Source organism: Podarcis bocagei (genome assembly GCF_964188305.1).
Source record: "Podarcis bocagei genome assembly, chromosome: 2".
NCBI lineage: Eukaryota > Metazoa > Chordata > Lepidosauria > Squamata > Lacertidae > Podarcis > Podarcis bocagei.
In genome coordinates this window covers 94,814,302-94,840,030 of record NC_138126.1, presented here as the reverse complement: position 1 = coordinate 94,840,030, position 25,729 = coordinate 94,814,302, and the positions used below count along the sequence as shown (strand labels likewise).

Here is a 25,729-nt window from a genome sequence, read left to right as displayed (position 1 = left end):
ATCTGTGAAGCTACCTTACAAGCCCAACTATTAACATATGCTTTAAAAAATTCCAGCACAAAGAGATCCCACAGAAATGGCCTGGTTCTATTTTTAAGTGACAGTACAGTGTTAAATCATGCAACTTTCGGATCCACAGCCATTGGAACTCATCTGGAACTAAATGCCATTCAGCTTCTTTCCAAGAGCTTATGTGAGCCACAGACCATTCCATGAGACACATATGGCTATCCTCAGTTGGCATATAAAAGCATGCGCGCGCACACACACACATACACAGAGGTACAGGCAATGGGGGTCAGGGGAAAGTGGTGGATGTTATTACAAAGTGAGGTCAGAGGCCCAGCAATGCGAGAGATGGGTGTGCCCCATTACTACAAAGCACACAGAGGAAAACGAGATTCATTCAAAAGAGGAAAAGATCCAATCAAAGTGGGTGTGACCCATTCCTGACTGGTAATGAATTAGAAAAGCAAGTATATATGGACAACGAAAGAGAGACAATAACTTTCTGTGATGAGCTGGCCACTCCCAGTCTCAACTGAGCCTGTCTGACAGTGTCAAATCCACTAATAAATTCCACACAGCAGTTTCACAATACTTCTTTGTCAACGTATTAACCCAGTACTGTCAACTCCCACCAACGGTGGGTCTCCTAAGGCCTCAGGCACATTTCTTTCCCAGTTCTGCTACCTAAGACTTTCTACATGCTTGAAATAGGGAACAAATCCTATATCTCCATATAGATCCTATGCATGCAGGAAAGGAAGAAAACCCATTTTCTTGCCTTCTCACTTATAAGCGTTCATTGCAACTTGGGGTCAGTGCACACCATTACTGGGTGCATGACGAGTCGGTGTTTTGCAGGCTGGACAGAATTCTTTGCGTAATGAAGCAGCCTAACGAACCAACCTTCAGGAACACAGGTCATAATTTGCCACTAGAATTAAAACACCACACACACAAACGCAAAAAATGTTCTTCCCCCACATAGACACAAATCTCACCTGAATTGGCTTTATCTCAACCCCAGTCCAGGATCTCCCTTTTCACCTGCATTCTATCCAGTGCAACTGTATCAAAGCCACCTCCCTCTGTCACAAATTTACCTTTCTACTGTAATCAATAGGTCTCCTTGCAACTGTCAGGGAGGAGGTGACAAGTGTGTACAGGCTAAACCTGTCCCCATCTGTCGAAAGGCTCTTACTGAAATGAAAGTAGAATTCTCCCTTCAAACATCATTGCAAAATTTCACAATAGAAGCAAAACACAAAAGCTTCACTATCCAGGAAGGATAAAGTGTGGGGGGAACCATTTCAAGTTACTGTATTTTTCTTCTTCTTCTTCTTATGCCTGATAGTTGCCATGGACACCAGAAAACTTTGTATGTATCTGTGTCTAATTAGCCGCCCCCACACTGCACCATAGCAACACAGCTAATATTGTCCTCTAAAGATTACTGTGTTTTTCGTTTCTTAAAGCATATAGATTTGTAGCTAGTTCTATAAAGGTTACCAGTTTCTTAAAAAGGGACAGTCTGGAATGCATCTTGCAAAAGCAAGATGTAAACATCAGAGGAGGAATATTCTTTCAGCAGCCAGGGCTGGGCTATGAAGCTGCTTTTCAGTGACAGGTCTTGGGCTGGGATATTCTTGTCCTGAAAAGATTGAACGCAGGAAGTTGAGGTACCTTCATGCTCCTTCTTGTCCATTGTCCAACAGAGAAGAAAAAGCTTGCTGGTGTAAATCAGGGATGGGGCTTAAAGGGAGGCGGACCAATATTAATCTCTGCCGTAACACAGTCTGATAAAGTGAATGCTGTTTGCCTGATCAAGGAAAACAGACGTGGGGGAGAGGGCAAAGAAAAAGAACATACTATCAATTTGTACATTACGGCACAGCATCCAGCAGATATGCAACAACATCTTTCAAGGATATTCCATCATGCCAGACTTTCGTCCCCCACTCTAATAAAACCAGCTACAAGGAATTTCTTGCAGTCAGAACCTTATCAAAAATGCATGCCCAACATGTCACTTTCTTGATTTACTGACCATTTCTGTGTGGAATCGCGGCAGGCAGCTCTTCAGAAGTATCCAGGCAAAACAGCCAATGTCGCTTCCTTCTGAATCCTGCAGCTGGTCCCTTAGAAGTCTCTCTTTGCTTACACTTGAGTTTCTCCTAAATTGCTTCCAATTACCTGGCTTTACTGCATGCTTACTTGGATGTAACTCCAACTGAGTTCAGGGAGGCTTACTTCCAAGTAAGCATGCTTAGGCCTGCAGTTTACACTTGCCTCAGTTCCAACCTTTGAACTGTGATTTTCCACAGCCTTGCACCTTACCTGCTATATTAACAGATTTGCCGAAATATAGTTCATAGGTTTCTTATCACAGGTGTGCCACCACCTCAGTCCAGCTGGTGACCTGCATCTCCTGCCGCTTTTTTCCAGACTTCTTCTATAAATTCAGGTTCAAGTTAAGTTCTAACCATAGGCCATCACTTCCTGAAAGCTGCACTATCTAAGCTAAGCAGCACATGCTGAGTAGCACATGCCACCATCTAGGGAAAGCACCTGGAAAGGGTAATATTGCTTGTGAGATGCTTAAGTTTCCTGCGTCTGGGTAGCGATGACTCACAATGCTAATATTTGCACATTCATATATTGATGTTTTCATGCCCTTAGTAATGCTTCATGCATCATTTTCTTAGTGTGGGAGAGGTCACAGGCTGTTTTCCAGTACAATAATCTCACAGTGCACACGGATATTTCCCCTTGTCTTCATGGGGCCACATAGCAGATTCAGGATGCATATGACATCTCTATTCCTCCTACATATTTTTACTATTGTAAATGTCAAGCAACAGGCCAAAAACACATACAGGGTACTATTTTTGAAAGCTTTAAGAGATATACCCTTATCTACAGTCAAGGTTGCAAAAAGCAGTATAGCTTATTTTATTTGTATACCTCATAATGGCTAAATCTTCAAGGAATGGCAAGCCAAACCATAGCTTAGTGCTAATATGTGAAGATGCAAGCTACCAGGGATGAGATTGCAGCCGCTTTGCGCCTCTCCGGTCCTTTTAAATCAGTGTTGGGTGGCAGCTAAGCCAAGATATGGCTTAGTGTGGCATCCCATCCCAGGCTTGTGGTTAAGTTCTCTCCTCCTTAACCACTAGCTGCAGCAGATGTTCTTAAACTGGCGACCATCATTTCCAAGTTTGGATGAAATGGGAAACTAATGATTGGTTAGACACTTCCAAGTTTAAGCACAGCTCAAGTGAAGGGGTTCTCTATACCAGAAAAGAGCTTGAATTCATTGCCACTTAGTGAGTTGAGATACGATTACCTGAACCAGATCTATTTGTACAGCAGGTCTTTTGAACTTAGTAGCCACTTTGATCATTTGAAAAAGCGATCGCCGATTAACCATATTCCCAAATTTGACTTCCGGTGGTGAGGTAGGGGACAATAAAACAGAGTTCTTAGCATCAGTTGCAAAGTTACCTTAAATCTACACTGTGATGTATAAAAACATTCAGCAGGGCTTCTTTTTCAGTAGCTATGCTTTGAGGGACTTGGGCGAGGTGCTCTCAATAGCCCACTACCACCTTGGTCACTGTCCCCACCTGGAACAACTGCTCTCCCACAGCTACTCTCAACAGTTTCTTTCCCATCACTCCTCACTGCCTTGTTTCAATGCCTAACCAAGTACAGTGGTACCTTGGGTTAAGTACTTAATTCGTTCCGGAGGTCCCTTCTTAACCTGAAACTGTTCTTAACCTGAAGCACCACTTTAGCTAATGGGGCCTCCTGCTGCTGCCGCGCCGCCGGAGCACAATTTCTGTTCTCATCCTGAAGCAAAGTTCTTAACCTGAGGTACTATTTCTGGGTTAGCGGAGTCTGTAACCTGAAGCGTATGTAACCCAAGTTACCACTGTACCTACATGAAGGGCAGAGCAGCCTGCTGCAGAGGGATAACTCTGAGGTCAGGATCTCAGGAGGAGCATCCTGGCCAGCCTTCTGCAAATTTTAAAGCAGTGCAGGCAGAAACTAGTTCAGTAAGTAATCATGTAGCAATGAAAATTCTTCCCCCCTCTTCCTATCAGAAAGGAGGAAAGAAAGAAAGAAAGAAAGAAAGAAAGAAAGAGCAGCAGCTTGTCTTGAAGACAATGATGGGCAAGAAATTTGATTCAGTTCAAGTACCTAATTGCTCCCTAATTCAAACTTTCTGAAACAATATCCAAACCAAAACACACCCATCTTTCAAAATTTGCATTTAGCCAAATCTTTCATTACAGCTCTCTTAGCCACTTACCGTATGCAAAAAATGAGCACAGAAAGGTATTATATCAGGGGAAGTTGTTTTGCAAAATGTGTGCATTTGGAGAAATTTGTGCTAAAATGCTGATGACTACTTACTTAAAGAGGAGAAAAATGAAAAAAGAGAGAAACTGAAATTGACAGATCAATCCCTGCTTGATGGAGGCAGCTGCTGTCCAAGATGTTTAAAACAAAGAACCACAAGGAGCTCCAGATTTCTCCCCAGTACACTTTAAAAACCAGCCAATGGTTTTGTTAAGAGACAAAAAGCAACAGCCTGGCTAGCCTTTGTTTGTCCCCACCCCACCAAGAGCGGGAGCTGTGAAACCCAGGACTTGCCTCCCCCCCACCCCCAAGGGCTAAAACCAGGCCTTTAGTGTCATGGCATCTTCTTTGGACTGACTTCCTGCTCCGTATTCGGCAGGGGCCACCACCTTTTAAGCACCGACTGAAGATCTTTCCCAGCATGCATCTATACTGGAATTGTTTTCAGATGTGTTTTAATTGTTGTATCATTTGTATGTTTGCTGCTCTGAGCTCCTTCGGGAGGAAGGGAGGGATACCCATGACATAAATAACAAGTACAGATACAGCTGCCCAGGGGAGTTTTTGCAGACACTGCCCATCAGCAACTCCTGCAACACTGCCTGGGCTGCCAACAAGCAGCTGGTTGCTGGGGCTTCCATAGCTCTGTGTGTGGCATCAGACCTGGCCCAGAGATGAAAGTTGCTGAGGCTGCTTTGAACACAGAGCAACAAAAAGAGAGACACTCTTTCATTTGTGTTGTATTTTCTTTAGATTGTCTGTTGCTTCAGGGGTTTTTTGTACGCTGCTTATCGAGATATTTTTTAACATAATAAGCGGCATAGACATTAAATAATCAATACACCAAGTAATTCCACCCAGGAAGAAACCTTTCTCCAGCACTTGAGTATTGAATAGAAAAGTGCCCTGGCTTTCCCATTTTTTTGTTCCTTCGGCTGAAGGAAACACAAACCTCAGCATCACAAAACCAAGGTGAAGCCATTTTCACACAACAGGAGCCATCACTGAGCTACTAATTAAGCAGAGCTAATCCTGTGGTCAGGGGCTGCTCGGCAGAGCAAATACAAAAGAAATCAATTTGCAATTGAACTCTCATCGCCTAAACGGCAGGGAAAGCTTTTATTTTCCATCGCAAGTTCAAACTTCCCCTGCAATGTTTAGCGTGAACAGGACTGGGGGTCAGGAGGTTGCTGGAAAACAATAGAATGGTGAATCTCACATTCAGATAATGTGCCGGATACACAATGGCTCGTTTTATTCCTGCTAACTGTAGAGGCTTCTAAGCTGGATTTACACATTGAAAAGAAATGACTGCAGTTCACCGGCGCTTGGTTTTTCAAGCAAGGTATTGCTATGAGAAGGGCTTGCTGGTCGGTGGTTCGAATTCCCGCAACGGGGTGAGCTCCTGTTGTTCGGTCCCAGTTCCTGCCCACCTAGCAGTTCGAACTCACGCCAAAAAAAGTGCAAGTAGATAAATAGGTACCACTCTGGCGGGAAGGTAAACAGTGTTTCCATGTGCTGCTCTGGTTTTGGTGTTCCATTGCGCCAGAAGCGGCTTAGTCATGCTGGCCACATGGCCCGGAAAAACTGTCTGTAGACAAATGCCGGCTCCTTCGGCCTGTAAAGCGAGATGAGCACCACAACCCCAGAATCATCTGCGACTGGACTTAACTGCCAGGGGTCCTTTTCCTTTACCTTTTTACACTGAATAGTGGCTTTCCAGAGTTTCAGACAGGGATCTCTCCCGACCCAACCTGGAGATCCCAGGGATTGAACCTGGGACCTTTTGCTTGCAGTACATGAGCTCTACCACCAAGCTATAGCAATTTCCCTGGGGGTGGAGGGGGGGGAGGTGTGGAAAAATTGCTGCAAACGATTGCTCCACTTGGGGATGGCTGGTTGGTTGCAGTTTTCTGCTTGTAAAAGGTGTGCACTCCAGGTCCCAGGAGTTTCCTAAGACTACATGAGCTCTCTGTCTAAGCGGGGGGGGGGGGGAGGATTAAGAACTGAAAGAATCTTTGCCTGAAAACTTGGGAGAGCTGGTGCCCTTCAGTGCAGGGCCAATGGTCTGACTCAACATAAGGCAGAGAGTCCTGTGTTCCTATAGCAAGGCTTTCAAAGCAAAGGTTGACCAAATGAAGACCAAATCACAGCATATCACACATGCGGTGACTGAAAGGAAAGTAACTGGCAGGGAATAACAGCATATTCCAGCACCCAAACATTAAATAATAAGTGATTTCATCACAACTGCATTGGAAAATGTCATCTGGAACCACCACTCCAACTCAGTAACACCCAGAGACAGCCTTATAATGAAGCATTGTGGAACACTCACTCTGTGCAGCAAATTCCTAAGAAATCACAATTTTCTTCCCCTAACTCATCATGTGGAATCATACCCAAGCTTTTTATTTTGTTTTTTTAAGTTAGTAACGAAGAGCTGTCATTTTGACTTTTTGCTTCAGGTATGAAAAACGCCTAAAGCCACCAAGCTAAACATTTCCATCTCAATAAAAATGATCATCTGGAAAGACCTGGCATGGTGTGTCAGCTGCAATGTCAGAACCATGTGAGCCAGATGTGCAGGACTCATATGTCTTAGGCAAGCAGCCACCAGAGAGGAAGACGAATTAAGCCCCATGCTGAATCGTTTGCTGTGGAACATACAACATCTCAGCTGTGAGAACAGTTTAGGCCTAGAATCAAAGTGCCAGCCAGAATCAAACATTTCTCTCCGACCCTTTGCAGAAAAGTGACTATCCAAGGGGGGAAAGTGGGTAGAGGCTGGGAATGTAAGAAGGCTTCCTCCCCCCGCCCTCATTCCCTACTGCATTCATTGCGTGCAGCACTGTTTCCATTTCACTGCAGTTAGCCTTCTACCAAAAACCACACCATTTGTCTTGCAGTCCACTATGGCAAAATTACCTAACTTACACTATTTGTTACTTAACCTACACAATTAATTGTGCAATGTACGGTATTCCACCCCATTCATTTAAATGCAAAGGGAACTCAATGCAAATCAGGGTGCATGTGAAATAAATGATGTATCATTTGTGGATGGAAAGCAACAGCAGCAGCAGTGCCAGTCATGTTTGCTGGATTGATTTAAGGGATGAATAAGTGAACATTGGCAATTTCTCCCCCCATTCCCATCGAAATTCTCCATTGTCCCTAGTAAGGAGTCATTAAAAGATCTCTGAGCTGTTTAGGAAGATTACAGTCAGGCCTATCTGTGAAAGCTGCTTCAACAAGAGGGAACAAATACTACCGCTTTTCAGAGTTCATCTCTCATCTTTTGTTACACGCATGTAAGTCATTGGTACATGGGAGTACACTAAAGTATTTGCACATATTTAACATAACTTTAAAAGTATCCCACGTTTATTGTCCCAAGGAAGCATGTAAGTCCAGCAGATATGTAAAGAACAATACAGAACCAGTCAAGAGATATGGCAAACCACAGTAACAATCTGCTACAAATGAGACCTACTGTAGATAAGGAAATAGACCCAGGACTTTCATTTGCAAGTCATTATCCATTTCTACATTTAGGAGATGGAGATGACTTTTAGCAGTGGTAACATGTTTTTAAGCTTGAACCATAACAGGCACAGACTCCATCAGACATGAGCAATTAAACAAACATTTGCATGTACTGTTAGGACTCACTTGTGTACATCACAGGAGCACTAATAACTTTACCACAATCCTATTGAGAGGTTACTATTTGTAAAACCCAATCTCACAGGATGCAAGAGGACAGAGTCTGAACTCTTGCCAAGATTTCACTATTGAAAGTGATTACTTGGCTTAAGATAAAGAGTTAGTCCTATTAGGACACAGGTGGCGCAAGACAGGAAGTCAGAAGCTGTTGACACCATAGATTGCAAAGAGCCCCTCTCCTGTTTTGAATCGCAGGTCTTGGTTGCAACTACGTGCAAAAATGTTATGCCAACTCATAAGTGTGCCTCACATCTTACACTGTGTTACACTGTGAACTAAATGCACCAAAAGGGAGGGGGAGGATTTAAGGGACCCCAGGAATCGTCTGCTCGAGAACCTAAGGTTTCACATTACATGAGCCGTGTCTGCCAAGTCTTATAAATCACCTTGTAATCTACTCGTCTAAGTGCAATTCCACAACTGCAGTAAACAACATTTGCTTTGTGCTAACCACTTATATGGACTTAGCAGCCTTTCTATAACTCCAACTTGACACTGATGTCCAGCTACAAACAGGCAGTTGGTTCAAAGTGGAGATTCAGGACAAATCATGGCTGTATGAACTGCTGGGATGTGTCTTCATGGGTCGGTAAATACAGGTGGACGATAAGGTTTTCCAACTTGTACCAAGTCCCATTTATTCATTTAGTAGATTCATATCCCATGCATCATTACACATTCTCAAAATGGCTTACAGATACCGTACAAACAGCAATATGGATCAATATGCCCAGAGTAAAGCATTTCTGATAAAAATCAATATACGTGAACCTTAATCTGACCATTATATAACCATTCTTACTGCTCAAAGATTCAATGAAAGATAAACTTTGTAACCCCAAACTGGAGTCCATTCAGTGCCGGTGCCCATTTCATCTCAAGAGGGAGAATATTCCATTCTACTAACAGAGCCTCCCTCCAACACATAGAGCATCTCTCCAATACTGTATTGTCTTTCTGCTAAATGAGTCTCAAACCATTCAGGACTCTGTCTATCACAGCAGGCCTCCAACTGCTTGGTGCCTTTGTGGAATGATCGCAGCAGCCCCTTCATCACTGGGGAAAGCTTTCCCAGATAGCTTCTTGAAGATGCAAAGGTGCTGGAGAAGCAAGTTTTGTTCACCACCATCACTGCCACATGGTAGGCACAAAAGTGCACTCTCAACTATTCTAAATGCATTTGGTACAATACTTGCTATTGTCTGGTCAACTGGAGTTCTCCCCAAAATCAAGGAGGCCTTCTTACATCCATGAGAACAGATGGGCCACAATGACCCTTTCCATTTCTCTGTTCCACATACAGACAAAGAATATGGAAGAGCACCAGTCATGCTAACTGGGAGGTCCCCAAAAGCATTCAGGAATCCCACAGATTCCACGGCAGACACCCACTATACCTATACCTTGAAGGGAGTCATTGCTACCAAAAGTCTAAATCCATAACAATGGGCTAATTGAACCACCACAACCAAACTGTGCTGGCCCTATGGGCTAACCGAGAGGCAAGGTCCGAGTCCAGTCCGAGATCGAAGGTGCAATAGGGAGGCAGTCCTTAGAAGTTGAAGCTGGGTGCAGGGCAGGGAGTCGGGTGAGGTCAGGAGCTCCGGCAGGAAACCAGGACAGGGTTCAGGCAGGAACTGACAACCAACGATGTTGCTCCCGCAACTTGGGACTTGGGTTGGCTGGCTTTTATCTGCCCCGAGGCATAAGGCGGCCCCGATCCTCAGGTGACTCACCTCTCCTGGCCTGGAGGCAAGCACTCCTCCTGCGGGAACTTAGTTCCCTCCGCCTCTCTGCCCTGAGCCTCTGCAGCTCAGGAGAGGCTGGAGGGTTACCGGACCCAGAGGCAACCTCAGCTTCCTCTGAAGGGGCTGAGAGTGGAGCACCTGCAGGCAATGGGTCCTCCATCCCCTCAGCAGCCAGAGCAGACTCAGCTGGTGCCTGCACCTGAGGATCCAGCACAGGTGAGGACCCTTCAGGCTCATGCCCCAGCCCTGGCTCAGCTGGTCCCGGAGGCGGGGAATCCTGTGCAGGCTGGGATTCCTCAGGTTCAGCATCTGAATCTGAATCCCAGGCCATCACACAAACCATTTACCAGTCATCTGTTCACCAAAGCCAGATCCATGATATATCTGCTGCTGCTGCCCTGCAATAGTGAAGACTAATTAATTTCCACTTTTCTGGGACTATCTAAGGAATATAATGAAGCCACTCATGGATAATAGAATCTGAACTGAGACTGCCAGTGATAACCTAACCCAACTCCTTAGAGGCAACTAAGACTGTTCCAGACTAAGTCTCTACCCTTAATGATGCCCAGCCTGTGCAGCGGGGTGAGCACAAAAAGCATGTTTACCTTTTATACCCAGAAACTTAAAACTAGAAAATAATTTTAAAACACACTACTTACAGCACAATTTGTATTTCGGAGCATAGCACATGTCAAACCTTTGAGAATCAATAGGAAGGTTTTGCTTGAATCTAGAACACTCACTTCACAAACACTTTCCCCCTGTACTGAAGCTCCATTGTTGCCCATTTTCAAATGAGATGCTGGACTGAGTCAGAGTCTATGAACACTGCAATGCAGCTTGAAAAGTTGCATTTTTCTGCTATACATCACTGATCATGATGCTTCCGTTAACAAGAAGATCATTTGTTCTGCCCTTGCCGTGTACTGGTACACAAAATTACACAATACAGATTGTTGTGTTTGTTAAAAATATATCACAATGCAAACTTGTGCTGTAAGAGATTCCTAGAAAACAGAACTGCTTTCATTAACTGTTCACAATTGTAAGTCTTCCAATCCCTGGGTTTGGGTCATCCTAAGGAGCTAATAAGATTTTTATTTTTTTTTACAATAGCCATGTTACCTAATAGACAGACACGCATATACACACACAACATTAACACACTTGATGCTCTGCCCCCCCCCAAATAATTAAATTCTATTCACTAAGATTGTGATATCCCATTTTACAAAACATCAAGCCTGATGTCCATAGTTACTTCAAGAAAATATCCTAAAATGCCTATCTGTAATGTCTCAAATACTTCCATGATGCTATAGCACAGCACACTCTTGCAAAGCAAAATATACTTTTAAAAACATTGCAATTACCCTTCCACAGTTATGGTGGATGATGCAATTATTTACATACTTTTAATCCAGGACTGGACTTCATTATAGGTGCTTTGATTAGGAGCACACAAACTCATAAAGGCACGTCTTGCTAAAGTAACAACAATATGCCACATGCCTGGGGTGATGGGACAATTGCTGGGAACACCCTTCTGCGTTGAAGAAAGAGTCGCATAAGTGCATTCTGTCTATTGTGTAGGCAAGCACCCACGCCTATCATGAACAGAATGCAAAATGTGCCCACACACCCTTGACTCACATGCTTGGTGGCGATCTTCCTAGGTCTCTCAAACACATCTCTTCAATATCCCATTAAACATTAGAAGTGATGCTGAAGTGTACCACATAAAAGCACAGCATAAGAAGCCCAACTTAACTATTAGCTTCTGTTCCCTATAAACAGAGCTGTTGCACCATCTTCAAATTCACAGCTTGTTCCAGTTCCCAGATGATGCACAATAAATCCCCATTTTCTGCCGCTCTATAACCAATCCGGCTAGTCATTCAGCCAAATATATACACACTAGATGCTGGGGAAAGAATAATCAAGGGAAGATCAAATTAGCAATGCTGAGTAACTTCCGTACTTGTCATTTCAGCTCATACAGACTCGTTTATTAAGCAAGCTTCTGTCTGCTGTAAAGAAATACATACCCATAGCTCTATTGCACAAGAGAGGCTCGTATCTGTGAGTTACAGGCCTAGTTACATTCCAAGTGAAAAGAATTGCAAAATCCCAAAGTGCCAATCAAAGTAAGGTATAATCCCGTACTACTATGATGCATATTTATAAGCACAAATAAAGAGTAGATCCTAATAAAATACCTGCAATTATAACTATACTGCCAGTTTAGACAGCACAATCCATAGCACTGTACTCCCATAAAAGCAAAATGCTGGTTAGTGAACATAAAGGAAGTTCTGCCCTAGAAAACATGCTGACAGTAAATCAAGAGAATGCACTTCTTGGCAAACTAAACGTTCCATATCTATAAGATTTAAACCAACTCAAGAAACTGACATAACTGAACAGACCCTTAATATATTCGGAAGAGGAAATCCTCTTTTTGCTTCTTAAAAATCCCAGGACATAGTCTGAGATGTGAAATCTTAGGATTGATTGGTTTAGGACTGTAACTTCATCTCAGGCTTCTGTTAATGGTGTGAATACTTACTGCTAATTATTGAAGTTTATGTGGCCGCTCATCAGTAAAATTCTCTAGACATCTCTGTAGCTTCAAGCGCAATAAAAGAGGCCACCTTGCCCTTTGGTCACAGAATGCACCCACTCAAGCTTCCCAATAGGGAATACAGCCACTGCAAACCTGTAGTGCCAGTGCCCTCCCCAATCTTGTTTTCCACCGCTCTTCCCTCATCCATTTTAGTGAGCAGAACTCTAGCCAAAGGCAGATTTAGGGGAGCACAACCAGTTGTACTGGTCGTGGAATTTCGGGGGCGCTGCAGGCAGCTCCACAACTATTATGTAGAATGGAAGGTGAGAGGCAGTGAGGTGCTGAATTTTGACATCGCACAGGGCACCACTGAAATTTGAGACCCCAAGGCCCACCACTGCCCTAGGTGTAACACACAGGTATGCAAATGACAGAATCAGGAAACCATGGCTGCCGCTCTCTCACTGCATCAAGGCATTTAGAGGTACATGCCTAATGTTCTGGTTGCAAGGTGTACATCAGTATCAGATGGTGAGATTGGGCGGGGGGGGGTGTCACTGCTGATTACCTGGAGGAAGGGGGGCAGCAGCAAGCCGCAGGAGTGCTGGACTGGCTCTGTACCAGCCTTGCCCCTTCCTCTCTTCTTTTCAGTAAGCAGCAGCAGCACTGGCCAGAGATCAGATGAACACCACTGTCCAAGAGGTACTTCAAACATATGCAGTTCCCCCAGTGAAAATCAGGCATTAGCTGATGCTTGTACATAGCTGCTTCTCACCATCATGCAAACATGACTCTAGGAAGCACTCTATCCCCCTTAAACCGTTTCATGCCTCAGGTCAAATCTTATTTTCCCTGTCCCCTCACCCATACACAACCAAACATCAGGAGTAAAAAGTTGGCCTGAAATAAACAGGATTATCTTCCAAGTAAAGGCCTCTCCATTATGCATTGCATGAAGTAGTACCACACAGAGAGTGGGACTGTGGGGCTACACCCCTGGCCCTGAGGTCACATGGTAATGTAGGTGCAGATGTCTGCAAATGATCGCCTATGTGTTTTCCACGTGTTCTGGAAGTTCCCCAGTTGTGCAGGATTCCCAAACACATGGAAAGCTGACACATGCAGGCTTTTCTTTCTAGACAGCCACACCTAGCATGTGGGCGTGGGGGCAGCTTGTGGCCGAGGGTAAGTGAAGGGGAACATAAGTAGCAGCCAACATTTGCTGTATTTTTACACACACACACACAGCCCAAACCAGCAGTCAAAGTTAATTTCTGAAGCTGCAAAACCAAGCCCACAGCTTAGGCCAAAGGTTGTACACAATTACTAGAAAACAGAAATGTTTTTTTCTCCCCAACCAAGAAAAAAATAAAGGGTTCCATTTCCCACTGTAGTTGTCCAATCTCCATGCAAGTGCTAGTGTGCTCACCCCCACCCCCATCATGCTCATTTAACATAGACATACAACATCAAAATGCAGGAATCTCTTTGCCCAACGTGGGACTAGAATGCACGACCCTGAGATTAAGAGCCTAACCTGGAGAAGCCAGGGATTGAAACTAGAATCCCTGAGTCACTGAGCTATGATCCCCACCTCTTTCAAACGCCCTGCCCTTATGCTTATCTCCTTACCTACAAGAAAGGTACACATTCTTTTCAGGGGGTGCCTAATTTTCAGCGGGTGGCGCTGTGGTGTAAACCATTGAGCCTTGGGCTTGCTAATCGGAAGGTCAGCAATTCGAATCCCCATGACGGGGTGAGCTCCCGTTGCTCGGTCCCTGCTCTTGCCAACCTAGCAGTTCGAATGCATGTCAAAGTGCAAGTAGATAAATAGGATAAATTTCTATACGTTGCTCTGGTTCGCCAGAAGCGGCTTAGTCATGCTGGCCACATGACCCGGAAGTTGTACACCGGCTCCCGTGGCCAGTAAAGCGAGATGAGCGCCGCAACCCCAGAGTTGTCCACGACTGGACCTAACGGTCAGAGGTCCCTTTACCTTTAATCTCTCTTTTTTTAAAATAAATTTTTATTAATTTTCCAATACAGTTGTACATTTTTATCCAAATTTTAACAAATTATCTCTTTTTGGACTTCCTTCAGCTTCCCTGGCAATCATCCGTATTTATCTCTTCAATACGCATTCCCTTCATTTGTATTGCCATTTATCTTCCCTCCCCCTTCTATCTCTTTTTGACAATACATCTCAACTTTTACAGTGCCTCTTGAAACCCCACTAGCGTTGTTTGTACATCATATACACTTTTCAGATATTCTACAAACTTTCCCCAGTCTTCGATGAACTTTTGGTCTCGCACACATCTGATTTTCCCAGTTAATTTATCCAATTCCACATAGTCTGTCAATTTCATTCTCCATTCTTCTATCATCGGTATTTCCTCTTGTTTCCATTTCTGGGGCCCCTTTACCTTTAATCTCAGTCAGACCTTACCAGGGCTAGGACCAAGAGAGGGACGAGTGCATGCTTGACCTGCAGGTGCAGCAACACCAGCCCTTCTCAGTGTTTCTTTCTTAGCAACTTCCCACACAAAGTCATCCAAATGGTTTGCAATTGGCCCATGTTTTGTGCAAGTTGTTTGATGGAAGAGATGCTCATTTTCTTAAGGTATCTTAAACAGCACTTTCTATTAGCAAAACACCAGATTTTGACATCTGTCTCTCTTTTTGACTGAAAAGACACATTTTATACAAGTAAAAAACTACTGGGAAGGGTATAAAAAAAGAATTAGGACCACACTTCGCACATTACACCAGCATTCCAAAACCTGTGCAATCCAGATACTCCTGGACCAGACTAGGGACTACACTGCATTCCTCCAAATACTACTACTATATGGAATAGGTAGGTTCATAGAATACTGGGTAGGAAACTTCTGATCCAAACAATTACCAAATAAGAGGAATTTCCTATGCACCTCTCCCAAGGACCTCTTCTCAGTGTTATTCTTTCCTGGATTCTTCTAGATTTATAAAGTTTAGCAAATGAACCCCTTTGTATAAAACACATGCAAGGACAATACATACAATAAAAGAATCTGTTTGGAGCTGCAATGTTTTCATTGAGGAAAATGGTGTGAAATTTTATTTTTAAAAAATGTATCGCAAACAAACCACTCTGGGGGGTCTTACCAGTTTACTGATTTGAGCACAAAGCTTCACAGCTATTTGTTTTTGTAAAGAATCCAAGCCAATATACCTTTCCAGAAAACAGCACTCTTGTTCCTCAGTTGTTGAAGATGATGCAGCCCAGATATCTTAGAATTAAGTAGCAGGGTGCATTTTCCCAGCACTCAAGCTATAATGTTTTGTTGCTAGAAAAATGCAATTTTCTCCAGCTAGCACTTCCCTAGCAATGCTCTGTGGACTATGACTGCCTGGATGGATAGTGCCTGCAATATTACTAGCCTAGTGACAAGTAGCAACTCCCACGCCACCAGCACCCAAACCAGTTTGTACCTTTAAAAATGGTTGCATATATGGTTGCAAAAATGGTTGCGCGCACACACACACACACACACAGAGAGAGAGAGAGAGAGAGAGAGAGAGGTCTCCATCATAACCTTGTTCTGTGCTTTTTCGCTCCCCACTGTTGGACACAGAGAGCTGGACATCTGGCCTCACATGGTGGGGGGCTATATGAATGTTCTTAATATTGGCATGTGTCTGAGCATTCACAATCCTAGCTTCACTGTTAAAGTATCTCCCACCCGAAAGCCAAATCATACAGTGACTTCATTTTGTTGAAAAACAGTTGTTTGAATCAGCCGTGAGTTATCAAAGCTGTGCATTCATGTCCTTTATCCCAGTTCCTCATGCCAGTTTTTCCCACCCTTGGCTTCCACCAACATCGCCAGTGTCATTGCAACAGGAAACCACATCCCATGATGCTGCCTTGTGTCATATAGCAGGAGAAGCTCACACACAAGACTTTCTTTCAAAAATGAACCACATAGAACATGTTTTTTCTATCAGCAAAGCTAGGCTTCAGAAGGTTGGAGGCACCCAGAGCAAAGTTTCCAGATCTTAGCATGTGAGTAGGTACACATGGGGGAAAAGATTGTCATTCAGGTACCCACAACCCAAGTCATGCCTCTGAACATGCACACCTGACTTTCCCTTCCCATTCAGGAGCCACCACCTACACTAAACAGCTGGGATTAAGGGACCTGACTTTCAGGTGAGAAGGGTGTAGTTCAGCCAAGGCTTGAATCCCACTACTTCTAACTAAACCACAGTGAATTCTCAGGATTGTTTGTTCCACTTTAGCCTCCACGAAACCATCACACTTTATGATGACTTTTAAACAAAGCTTAAAAGAGCCCCAGCTAATGACTAATTTTCAACAGGGAGCATTTTCTAAGTCAAACAAGGACTAACAACATGAACTCTTCCCACTGATTCTGGCACAAACCTAGCAAAGGGCTCCAAAACAGTGTAGATGGAGACAGAACCGCTTACCAGAGTTATTCCCTCATTTAGCTCAGATTTCAAACCTGTGCAAAGCCAAGACACAAAGGGGAGTGAAGTGTTAACTGACCCTGCACACACAGGATACAACAGTATGAAAGGTTTACTTATGTGGTCACTTGCCTTGCCGCAACAATCCCTTGACTCTCTTCAACCCTGGGCCAGTTTGTAATTTCAAGGCCAAAGTGAAAGATGAAAATTGAACATACAGCATATTAAAATATGATTCTGTTCTCCAGGATACTGAGGATACCACATCATTCTTTGGTGCTCCACTTCCACACCTGTTCACTGTACAGGAGTTCCCTACACAGGGAATAAATGCAGTACGTTTGCAGACAGTGGTCCACACATACTGCTTATCACTGTGCAAGAGAATCCCTGGACTACCTATCTTGCCATTTTGGGCAGCCACTGTGGTATATCATTGTGTACCTGCAAAAGAGTAACGAATGAGTCACCCCAATATCCCACCAATAATGTGGCAAAACAAACACGCATACTTTGCTAAGGTGAGCATGCCGGCGACATATAGGAAACAACTGATCTCTTAGATGCCTGACAAGCAAAACTATTTTGAAAATCTGTTTTCCCCCCCAATCCATATATAAAACTGATACCCACTGAAAACAACAGCAGCTCTCAGCAAATGGATGGGTGCTGGCAGAAGTTCCAATTCCCAAGCTGTCTCCTTCAGTACTGGAATGAGACATTATGCTTCGCAAGAGAGATGTGCAACTATGGGAGGTGACAGTAGCTATAAAAAGTACTGACAGTTTTCAGAAGAGCAAAATTTACATTGGCTGCTGCTTCTTTGCATAAGTGAGTTCCCAAAGCCATCAGTCAAAGAAACATCAAGCATCCAATAATGTCCAAATAACCCTTTGCAAGATATTAATGATGTGCAGGTGTCACCATTCCAGGATCAAATGCAAACAACAACAGTGAGCCATACTAGGTCAACTCACTATTCAACCCTAGGCTTGGCATGCAGACAACTATCAGCTGATACGTTAAGTCCATTTTTAAAAATGGTATAATATACTGAAACTTTACAGAATTTCAGGAGTAAAGGAACATAAGATTTATGGTGGACTCCCTGGTCCTGAATGGGGCAACTGTACCCCTGAAGGAGCAGGTGCGCAGTCTGGGAGTCATTTTGGACTCACAGCTGTCCATGCAGATGCAGGTCCATTCTGTGCAGGGCAGCTGTCTACCAGCTCCATCTGGTACACAGGCTGAGACCCTACCTGCCCGCGGACTGTCTCGCCAGAGTGGTGCATGCTCTAGTTATCTCCCGCTTGGACTACTGCAATGCGCTCTACATGGGGCTACCTTTGAAGGTGACCCGGAAACCACAATTAATCCAGAATGTGGCAGCTAGACCAGTGACTGGGAGCAGCCACCGAGACCACATAACACCGGACTTGAAAGGCCTACATTGGCTCCCAGTACGTTTCCGAGCACAATTCAAAGTGTTGGTGCTGACCTTTAAAGCCCTAAATGGCCTCGGCCCAGTATACCTGAAGGAGCATCCACCCCCATCATTTGGCCCAGACACTGAGGTCCAGCGCCAAGGGCCTTCTGGCAGTTCCCTCACTGCGAGAAGCAAAGTTACAGGGAACCAAGCAGAGGGCCTTCTCGGTAGTGGCACCTGCCCTGTGGAACGCCCTCCCATCAGAATAAAGCACTGTTCAGGGAAGTTTTTAATGTTTTATTGCTCATTATTATTATTATTATTCTGTTGGGAGCCGCCCAGACCCAGCCAGATGGGTGGGATATAAGTAATAAAATAATAATAATAATAATAATAATAATAATAATAATAATAATAATAATAATAATAATAATGGCTGTAATCCTATTGCCATTTGTTAAAGAGCAAGACCCAACAAACACAATAGGACTTAACTGCAGATAGACATGCATAGGGTTGCACTGCATTAGCAACATATAGTAAATTAAGGACAGGTGGTAAAAGAAGGTTATGTGTCACTTTCAAATTATAGGCTGCTGCAGAAGCTAAAATGTCTCTCCAGAGAAGGCCAAATCCACACACTGCCTTCCTTTTTCTCTGCACACCAAGAGGCCTGGTGCCACCACAACATGTACCAGGGAGCCTACTGTTCCTGCCATGGGCTGCCAGCAGCAGCACAGCCAAGTAGCAGCAGGGACAGGAGGGTGGTTGGGCCTATGCAGTCATCTTCAGCTTCCAGCCCATGAAGTTGTACTCACCTCATGAGAACTTACCACATGACATACATACATCCTGGATAGGGGCAGCATAATATAGTGGCACTGGTGAGCACAGATATGCCATATGAGTCCAGGGCTCTGCTCAGCACCTCCTCCCATCAACTACTAAGTGATATCAAGGGCAGCTTGCCCAGGGCACCCTGCCCCCAAGCCTGCAGCTGGGCCAGCAGGTCAGTTCCCTTCTTCACCTAAGGTGCATAAGAGAAAACTGCAATTCAGAAGGACCCTGCTTAAAGGTAAAGGGACCCCTGACCATTAGGTCCAGTCGTGACCGACTCTGGGGTTGAGGCGCTCATCTCGCTTTATTGGCCGAGGGAGCCGGCGTACAGCTTCCGGGTCATGTGGCCAGCATGACTAAGCCGCTTCTGGCGAACCAGAGCAGCACACGGAAACGCCGTTTACCTTCCCGCCGGAGCGGTACCTATTTATCTACTTGAACTATGACGTACTTTCGAACTGCTAAATTGGCAGGAGCAGGGACCGAGCAACAGGAGCTCACCCCGTCACGGGGATTCGAACCGCCGACCTTCTGATCGGCAAGTTCTAGGCTCTGTGGTTTAACCCACAGCGCCACCCGTGTCCCATAGGACCCTGTTTAGGGGCATGCAATTACATGTTATGTGCACTGAACACTAAAGGTACTTTCATTTCAGATTTTCTCCCCTTGTACATGAAGGATGAAGGGCACGCGGACCTGACGCTCACCACATGTTCTCATAGCATTGAACCATGGTTTGGCCTTGTGTCTGAACACAGCAGCTGTAGGACAAACATGTTTTACTTGTGAATCTTTCAACTCAGCTCAGAACAGGCTTTGTCAGAGCAGGTGGAACACAGTCTTTGTCTATGTGCAACAGTGGGAGAAAAGACTTCACGTAGAGAACGATACTTGTAAGTGTTAACGCTGCCAGGCTGCATGTCACGTTTGCAGACGTCTTTGTAACACTGAGTTGGTGTGCCAACAGGCCTGGTGCCTGTAGTCAGCTGTAACTCTCCAATGGTTTGACTTCACCTCCGAAGGTACACTCTTCCATTGTCTCCCAAGGCAGACAGATGCCAACCAAAAAAACCCAACTTGTTAGAGTACGAGTGTTACACAAAAGACCTAGTTTTCATCTGCATAATGTTGGAAGAACATTCTGCCTTTCTCCCTTCTTCTGTTTCCAGATATTTTTACAAGATACTCCCTGCTCTCATGAGGGCTAGAAGTTTATATAAACAGATATCTAGGATTATCATATTTCTGCCATAGGCATCACATTCTTCCTGCAAGCCAGGTGCCAAGTTGCTCGTCACAATTTTGATTCAGCTACTGTTCACCTCATCAACTAAGAGTCTGGGTTCCTGATATCTGCCCTTGAACCAAGTCCAGTTCCCAATATTTGGCAGAGGAAATTCCCACCCCACCCCCATATTTCTTGCTATACATTCCTCCTTCTGTCCAATACCCTAGTTCTTTGATGCAAATCAAATTATATATGAATTTGGAGGCCTTATAGCATGAATAGGGTTATGGTCATTATTACCCTGTCATCTCAAACAGGCCTAACAGGAATGAAGTCATTGAGAGCAATTACACTCTGATGGCGAAACAAACAACACATAAGAACCACTTCAGAAACAGCGCCAGCCTGGAGCAGTAATAAGGAAATACATATTACTGCCACAGCAAAAGGGTTTTAAGCTTCAAAAACAGGAAAGGGAGTGAACAGTCAGTGTACACCAAATTATTCGGAAAAGTGCCCTTCATATGTGAAAGAACCTATGCACTTTCTTAAGTATCCCTTACAACTTGGACCTAAAGATGATTAAATATATGGGGTGTGGTGTGTGTGTGTGTGTGTGTGTGTGTGTGTGTGTTAAATCAAACACTGTATAAAGCTACAACTGTTTCAGAATTACCTCAATCTGAGCCCAGAGAGAGATCTATTTCAAAGATACATGTTTCTGCAAACTGTCAACAGCTAAAGGTTAGAAGGTTGCATTCCAAAACAACAAACACCCCACTCCAAGGGTTTGTTAAACACACCAATGATCTTTTCTTCATAGTAATTGTGCAGAAGACATTTATTTCACTGCATGAATGCAAGCACAAAAATAAGCAAAGAGAAAAAGAATGGAATTTCTGAACTTGGGTTGAGAAAGCAAAGCCAAACTGTGTATGGATGAAATTTCTCTTTTCCACTTCATCACTGTGCATGTCCCAACCAGCAGTTTGTTACTTGCAGGATACATCTCCAAATGCCAATGGGACAGTATCCATTCTGCTTTCCCCCATATCAGCTGGATTGAGGCACATATGAGAACACAGCCTCCCACGACTCTGAAGAGCAGGCACAGCAACTTCGTCTAGACTAGATTACATGCAGCAAGGAAAACCCTTTGAATCATTTTTCAGGTGGCAGCAATGCCAACAGCACATTTCTCCACAAAAAGGTAGAAACTTGGGGAAGGACCGTGGTAGCAGAAATGCACACATTTGAGTATTTGCTCTACAAAACGACAGGCTTTATTACAGAAAAATACACACCAGAACTCTTCTCCATAGCTTGGCCAACCAATTCAAGGTCCTTATTAGCAAACCTAGTGCAAGAGGACTGTACAGTACTGACAATACAAGCTGGAATGTTCAGGATGCAACCGTAATTGTGCTGGAAGCTTTTGACTCACCTGAGCCAGACTTCCAATATTCTACAGGAACACCTGTTCACAAATACCTTTTTCAAGTCATTGGTAGAATACTGACAGCCAAAGAGAATAAAGGACTTACCCTTTAAACAGTTTCGATAAGATTCTCTGTCAAGTTTCCTGGAGGGGATCCTGATTCTAATTCACCACAGGTGACCACACAAGTGGTTATTTACACTCTGTTCTAAATTACCCCCACTATACTTGCCCTTCTCCTTGTGTGCTTACACAGCAGACAGGAAAACAAAGCGACAGACTTCCTAATATCTACAGAGCCTTCCCTAAAAAAGCACACACATTGACCACCATTATATTTTATCCCTAGGAAAATACTGCAAACTGCATGATGGCCAATTAATCTGCATTTTGCAGTCAGTAGAAATCAAATATATTCATCTATCAATTTATTTTATTTGGCTTGTCTAGTCCGATCATAGAGGCCTAGCAAATCTTGCATTTCTTGGCAGCAGAGTTTGGCATTTTTTGGTGATACATCCATGTGGATACATCCACATGCAGCTGCTGGGTGACCTTGGGCCAGTCACACTTCTTTGAAGTCTCTCAGCCCCACTCACCTCACAGAGTGTTTGTTGTGGGGGAGGAAGGGAAAGGAGATTGTTAGCCGCTTTGAGACTCCTGAAGGGGAGTGAAAGGCGGGATATCAAATCCAAACTCTTCTTCTTCTTCTTCTAAAGAACAACACCGATGGGAAATTTGTGGTGCTGAAAGTTTACTTGGAAATACTTAGGATTCTGAAAACCATATGTCAAAGCACAATCCTGACAGATTGTTTGTGCCATAGATGCTCACAAAGCATCATTAAAGATGGTGTATAGAGACAACAACTGGCACATCTCCTAACTGGAATCCAGGGTGTCACTAGACTGCCCCATACCAAGCTTAAAGCTTTGCCAACAGCCTTCCTAAGCAATAAATGACAACACCAAATTAATAAACATGTAAGTGATGATCCTGGCTCAGCTGTGCAATGGGACCATATTACATCAACACCATTCCGCTGCACTTGGGCAGCAGAGCACATCCTAGAACCAAATTGCATTGAGCTGAGATGATTATTTAAGAAATAAATCCCGCCAAAGTAAAAGTTCAAGCACATTGATTGGCATATACGGTATGTCACATGTGCTTAGCATAGCTTTAAACAGAGGGCTCTTCTCTTCTCTCATCAGTGGTGTGGTCTACCGAAGTTTCCTCTTATGTAAACATTGCTATCTTCCAATAAAAGTCTGGAGACAGTAAATTTATGATTAATCTGTTGGGGGTTTTATATTTTTTTAAAAAATTCATCATACTCAACCACAGGGAAACATGGTATGCAGGCAGCAATCCTGTCAGAAAAAGAAGAATCCACATCTGGCTGGAAATATGGTGAAGAAGCAGCCCATTTTCACAGGCAGCTTTTGACATTAATCTATCAAGATCAGTGTTGTCAAGATCTGCTCTTAGCTGGTAGCAGCTCACCAAGGTTTTTTAGGTGATGGAATTGCCCTACCTAGAGATGCCATGGATTGAACCTGAGACCTTCTGTTTACCAATGAAGGGTTCCACCACAGAGCTGCAGCCCTTCCCACTGGGTTGAGGGGGAGGGAATGAGTAAGTTACTCATCTCATCATGCGACGAAATGGGTCTTCAGCAGCGCATGTTTCTCACCCATGGTTCATACAGGGAACAAACACTTCATGCGGAAAGCAGCCCACCTACACACCTTGGGAAAACAAAGCTTAAGAATGTGGAGGGCTCTTGTGAGGTGGAAACCACACAGTGGAAGAAAGAGGCAGCTCCTCTTCACGCTGGAGAAGCAGTTAAGAGGATCCCACCATACTGCTGGCCATACTGCTTGTAAACAAGAGACACCCACAAAACAGGCACTCCGGTTAGCTATACCAAAGGGAGCATCTTCACAGCACCCCACAAACACTACACACATCCCACAACAGCAGCAGCTCTGCACACTGCACAAGAGGCTGCACCACTCTGCAACCCACACCACCTCCACATGCCACTTCAAAGGGAACCCCTTCGGCCAAGTTCCACAGCGAGGGCCACCAGACAGGATACACGCCTCCCTCGCTGCAAGGCAGTCAGCCAGCCAAACTCAAAACACCTCACGCAAACCCGTGAATAATAATAATAACAATAATAATAATAATAATAGCAGCAACAACAATCAAGTAACCCCACGCCGGCACCTCCTGGAACCGCCCCAACAATTCCCCAACCAACACTCTTCCGATCCCCACAAGGTGTAGAAACCCGTCGCAGGGGCGCCTAACAGCACCGCAGAGCAAACTTGGCAAGACCTGAATTCGGGGCCAGCGCCTTCTCCCCTCCACATGCCACAGTCTGCCCACTGCCCTACGGGGCAGCCCCGTTGCCATCACCCGAGCCCACCACCGCCCACCCCACACACCCCCTAGCTAAACTGCAGACCGACCACCCTCCCCCCTGCCCTGCCCCTCACCTCGATCAGCTGGACGTAGCTGGCCGGGAACCAGCCGCGGAGCCCTTCGGCGGTCTCCCCTTCCCACCAGCCGCCGTCGGGCCCCGCCTGGAGGACGGTGAGCAGCTCCCCCGCCGCGAAGCGCAGCCCGTGCCGGTGCCTCTCCCCGGAGAAAGGGTACAGGGTCCTGCAGCGCGCGCCCAGCACCGGCAGCGCCCGCTCCTGCCCGGGCGGCGGCATCCCCTCGCCAGCCAGCCAGCGACTTGCCCAACTAACTCGGCTCTGGCCGCCACAGGTGCTGCTGAGCCGAGCGCCTCTGGCTGCCGGGAGCGAGCCTGCCTGCTTGCCTGCCTGCTCGCCTGGCCCCCCTCGTGTCCCTCCCCATCAGCCCGGCCCGCGGATTGGCCGCCTCGCTTCCCCGCACCGCCCCCTGGGACAGGCGGACCGCCGCCGCGCCCGCCCTCTCACACGCGCACGCACACCGGAGTCCCAGCGAAGGCTGCACGCCCTCTCTGCACGCGCGGAGAGGGGGACGGGACGGGACGGGGCAGCGGCGCCTCCGCCTCTTCTTCGCCCCCGTTGTTACTCCCCGCCGCCCCTGGCAAACACGAGCAGGATTTTTGCGCTTCTTCGCCGCCCACTTGCATTGTATCGGTAGGACTTACCGGTGAAATGGTTGTGATGTACACGGAAAAGAGGGGGAGGGAGGGTGTTGAAGCACCAAATGCGTGTGAATTCATCGAACACGTGTGTCATGCGGGCACGCTTTCCGGGTGCGTGGTGAGTTGGGTAGACCTAGTTTGGTGCCACTACAGATAGTAAGACTACCCACTCCCGCCGCCAAAATTGCATCATTAAATTAAAACATAGTCAGTACATGTAAAATTTAAAGACTCTGTAGCAGTCATTGAACAGCGGGACCCCTGCATAAAATTGTTTTTCTCTGCCAGACAGCAGAAATAAAAAATATATATAATTAAAATGAGTAAAGATATTTCCCGTAGTGTGGCTATACTTCCTCTAATGGCTATGAGATGCCAACAAGAACTATTGATGAGAATGTTTATGATTTTTATGGATAATGAATTTTCATATTGTTTTGTGCATGGGTTTTGTTTGAAACTTTGTGTATTCCCATGGCTATGGAAATAAAGTTAACTCACAATAAAACAGAAATTAACTCCCTAGGCAACTAGGATAACTACAGAAGAACTTCCTAAATAAGTTACAGATAGGTAGCCGTGTTGGTCTGCCATAGTCAAAATAAAAAAATTCCTTCCAGTAGCACCTTAAAGACCAACTGTTAGTTCTTGGTATAAGCTTTCGTGTGCATGCAGGCTCATCTCATCTATCTGCCAATCTCCCATTACCACCACCCTTCTGAGTAATACCCCTCCCCACCTTCTCACTATATAGAAGGA

General features: G+C 45.0%; 1 protein-coding gene and 1 long non-coding RNA gene across 3 annotated transcripts in view; one reads left to right on the top strand and one right to left on the bottom strand.

The window, feature by feature from the left end:
• GAS7 (growth arrest specific 7) overlaps positions 1-24,640 on the bottom strand; it is a 134,260-nt gene extending 109,620 nt beyond the window's left edge. Inside the window, exon 1 of one of the 2 annotated variants that reach the window (XM_081185052.1) lies at positions 24,330-24,640. In XM_081185052.1, coding sequence (XP_081041178.1) covers positions 24,330-24,548 — 219 coding nt within the window. In that variant the 5' untranslated portion in view covers positions 24,549-24,640. Of the gene's footprint in view, positions 1-11,264; positions 11,304-24,329 lie in introns of those variants that run through there. The other variant, XM_081185053.1, reaches the window with a different exon arrangement.
• Positions 24,641-24,796: 156 nt separating this feature from the next.
• Positions 24,797-25,729, top strand: part of LOC308582173 — a 50,817-nt gene continuing 49,884 nt past the window's right edge. Inside the window, exon 1 of the long non-coding RNA XR_014005535.1 lies at positions 24,797-24,962. This is a non-coding gene — a long non-coding RNA (uncharacterized lncRNA). The remainder of the gene's footprint in view (positions 24,963-25,729) is intronic.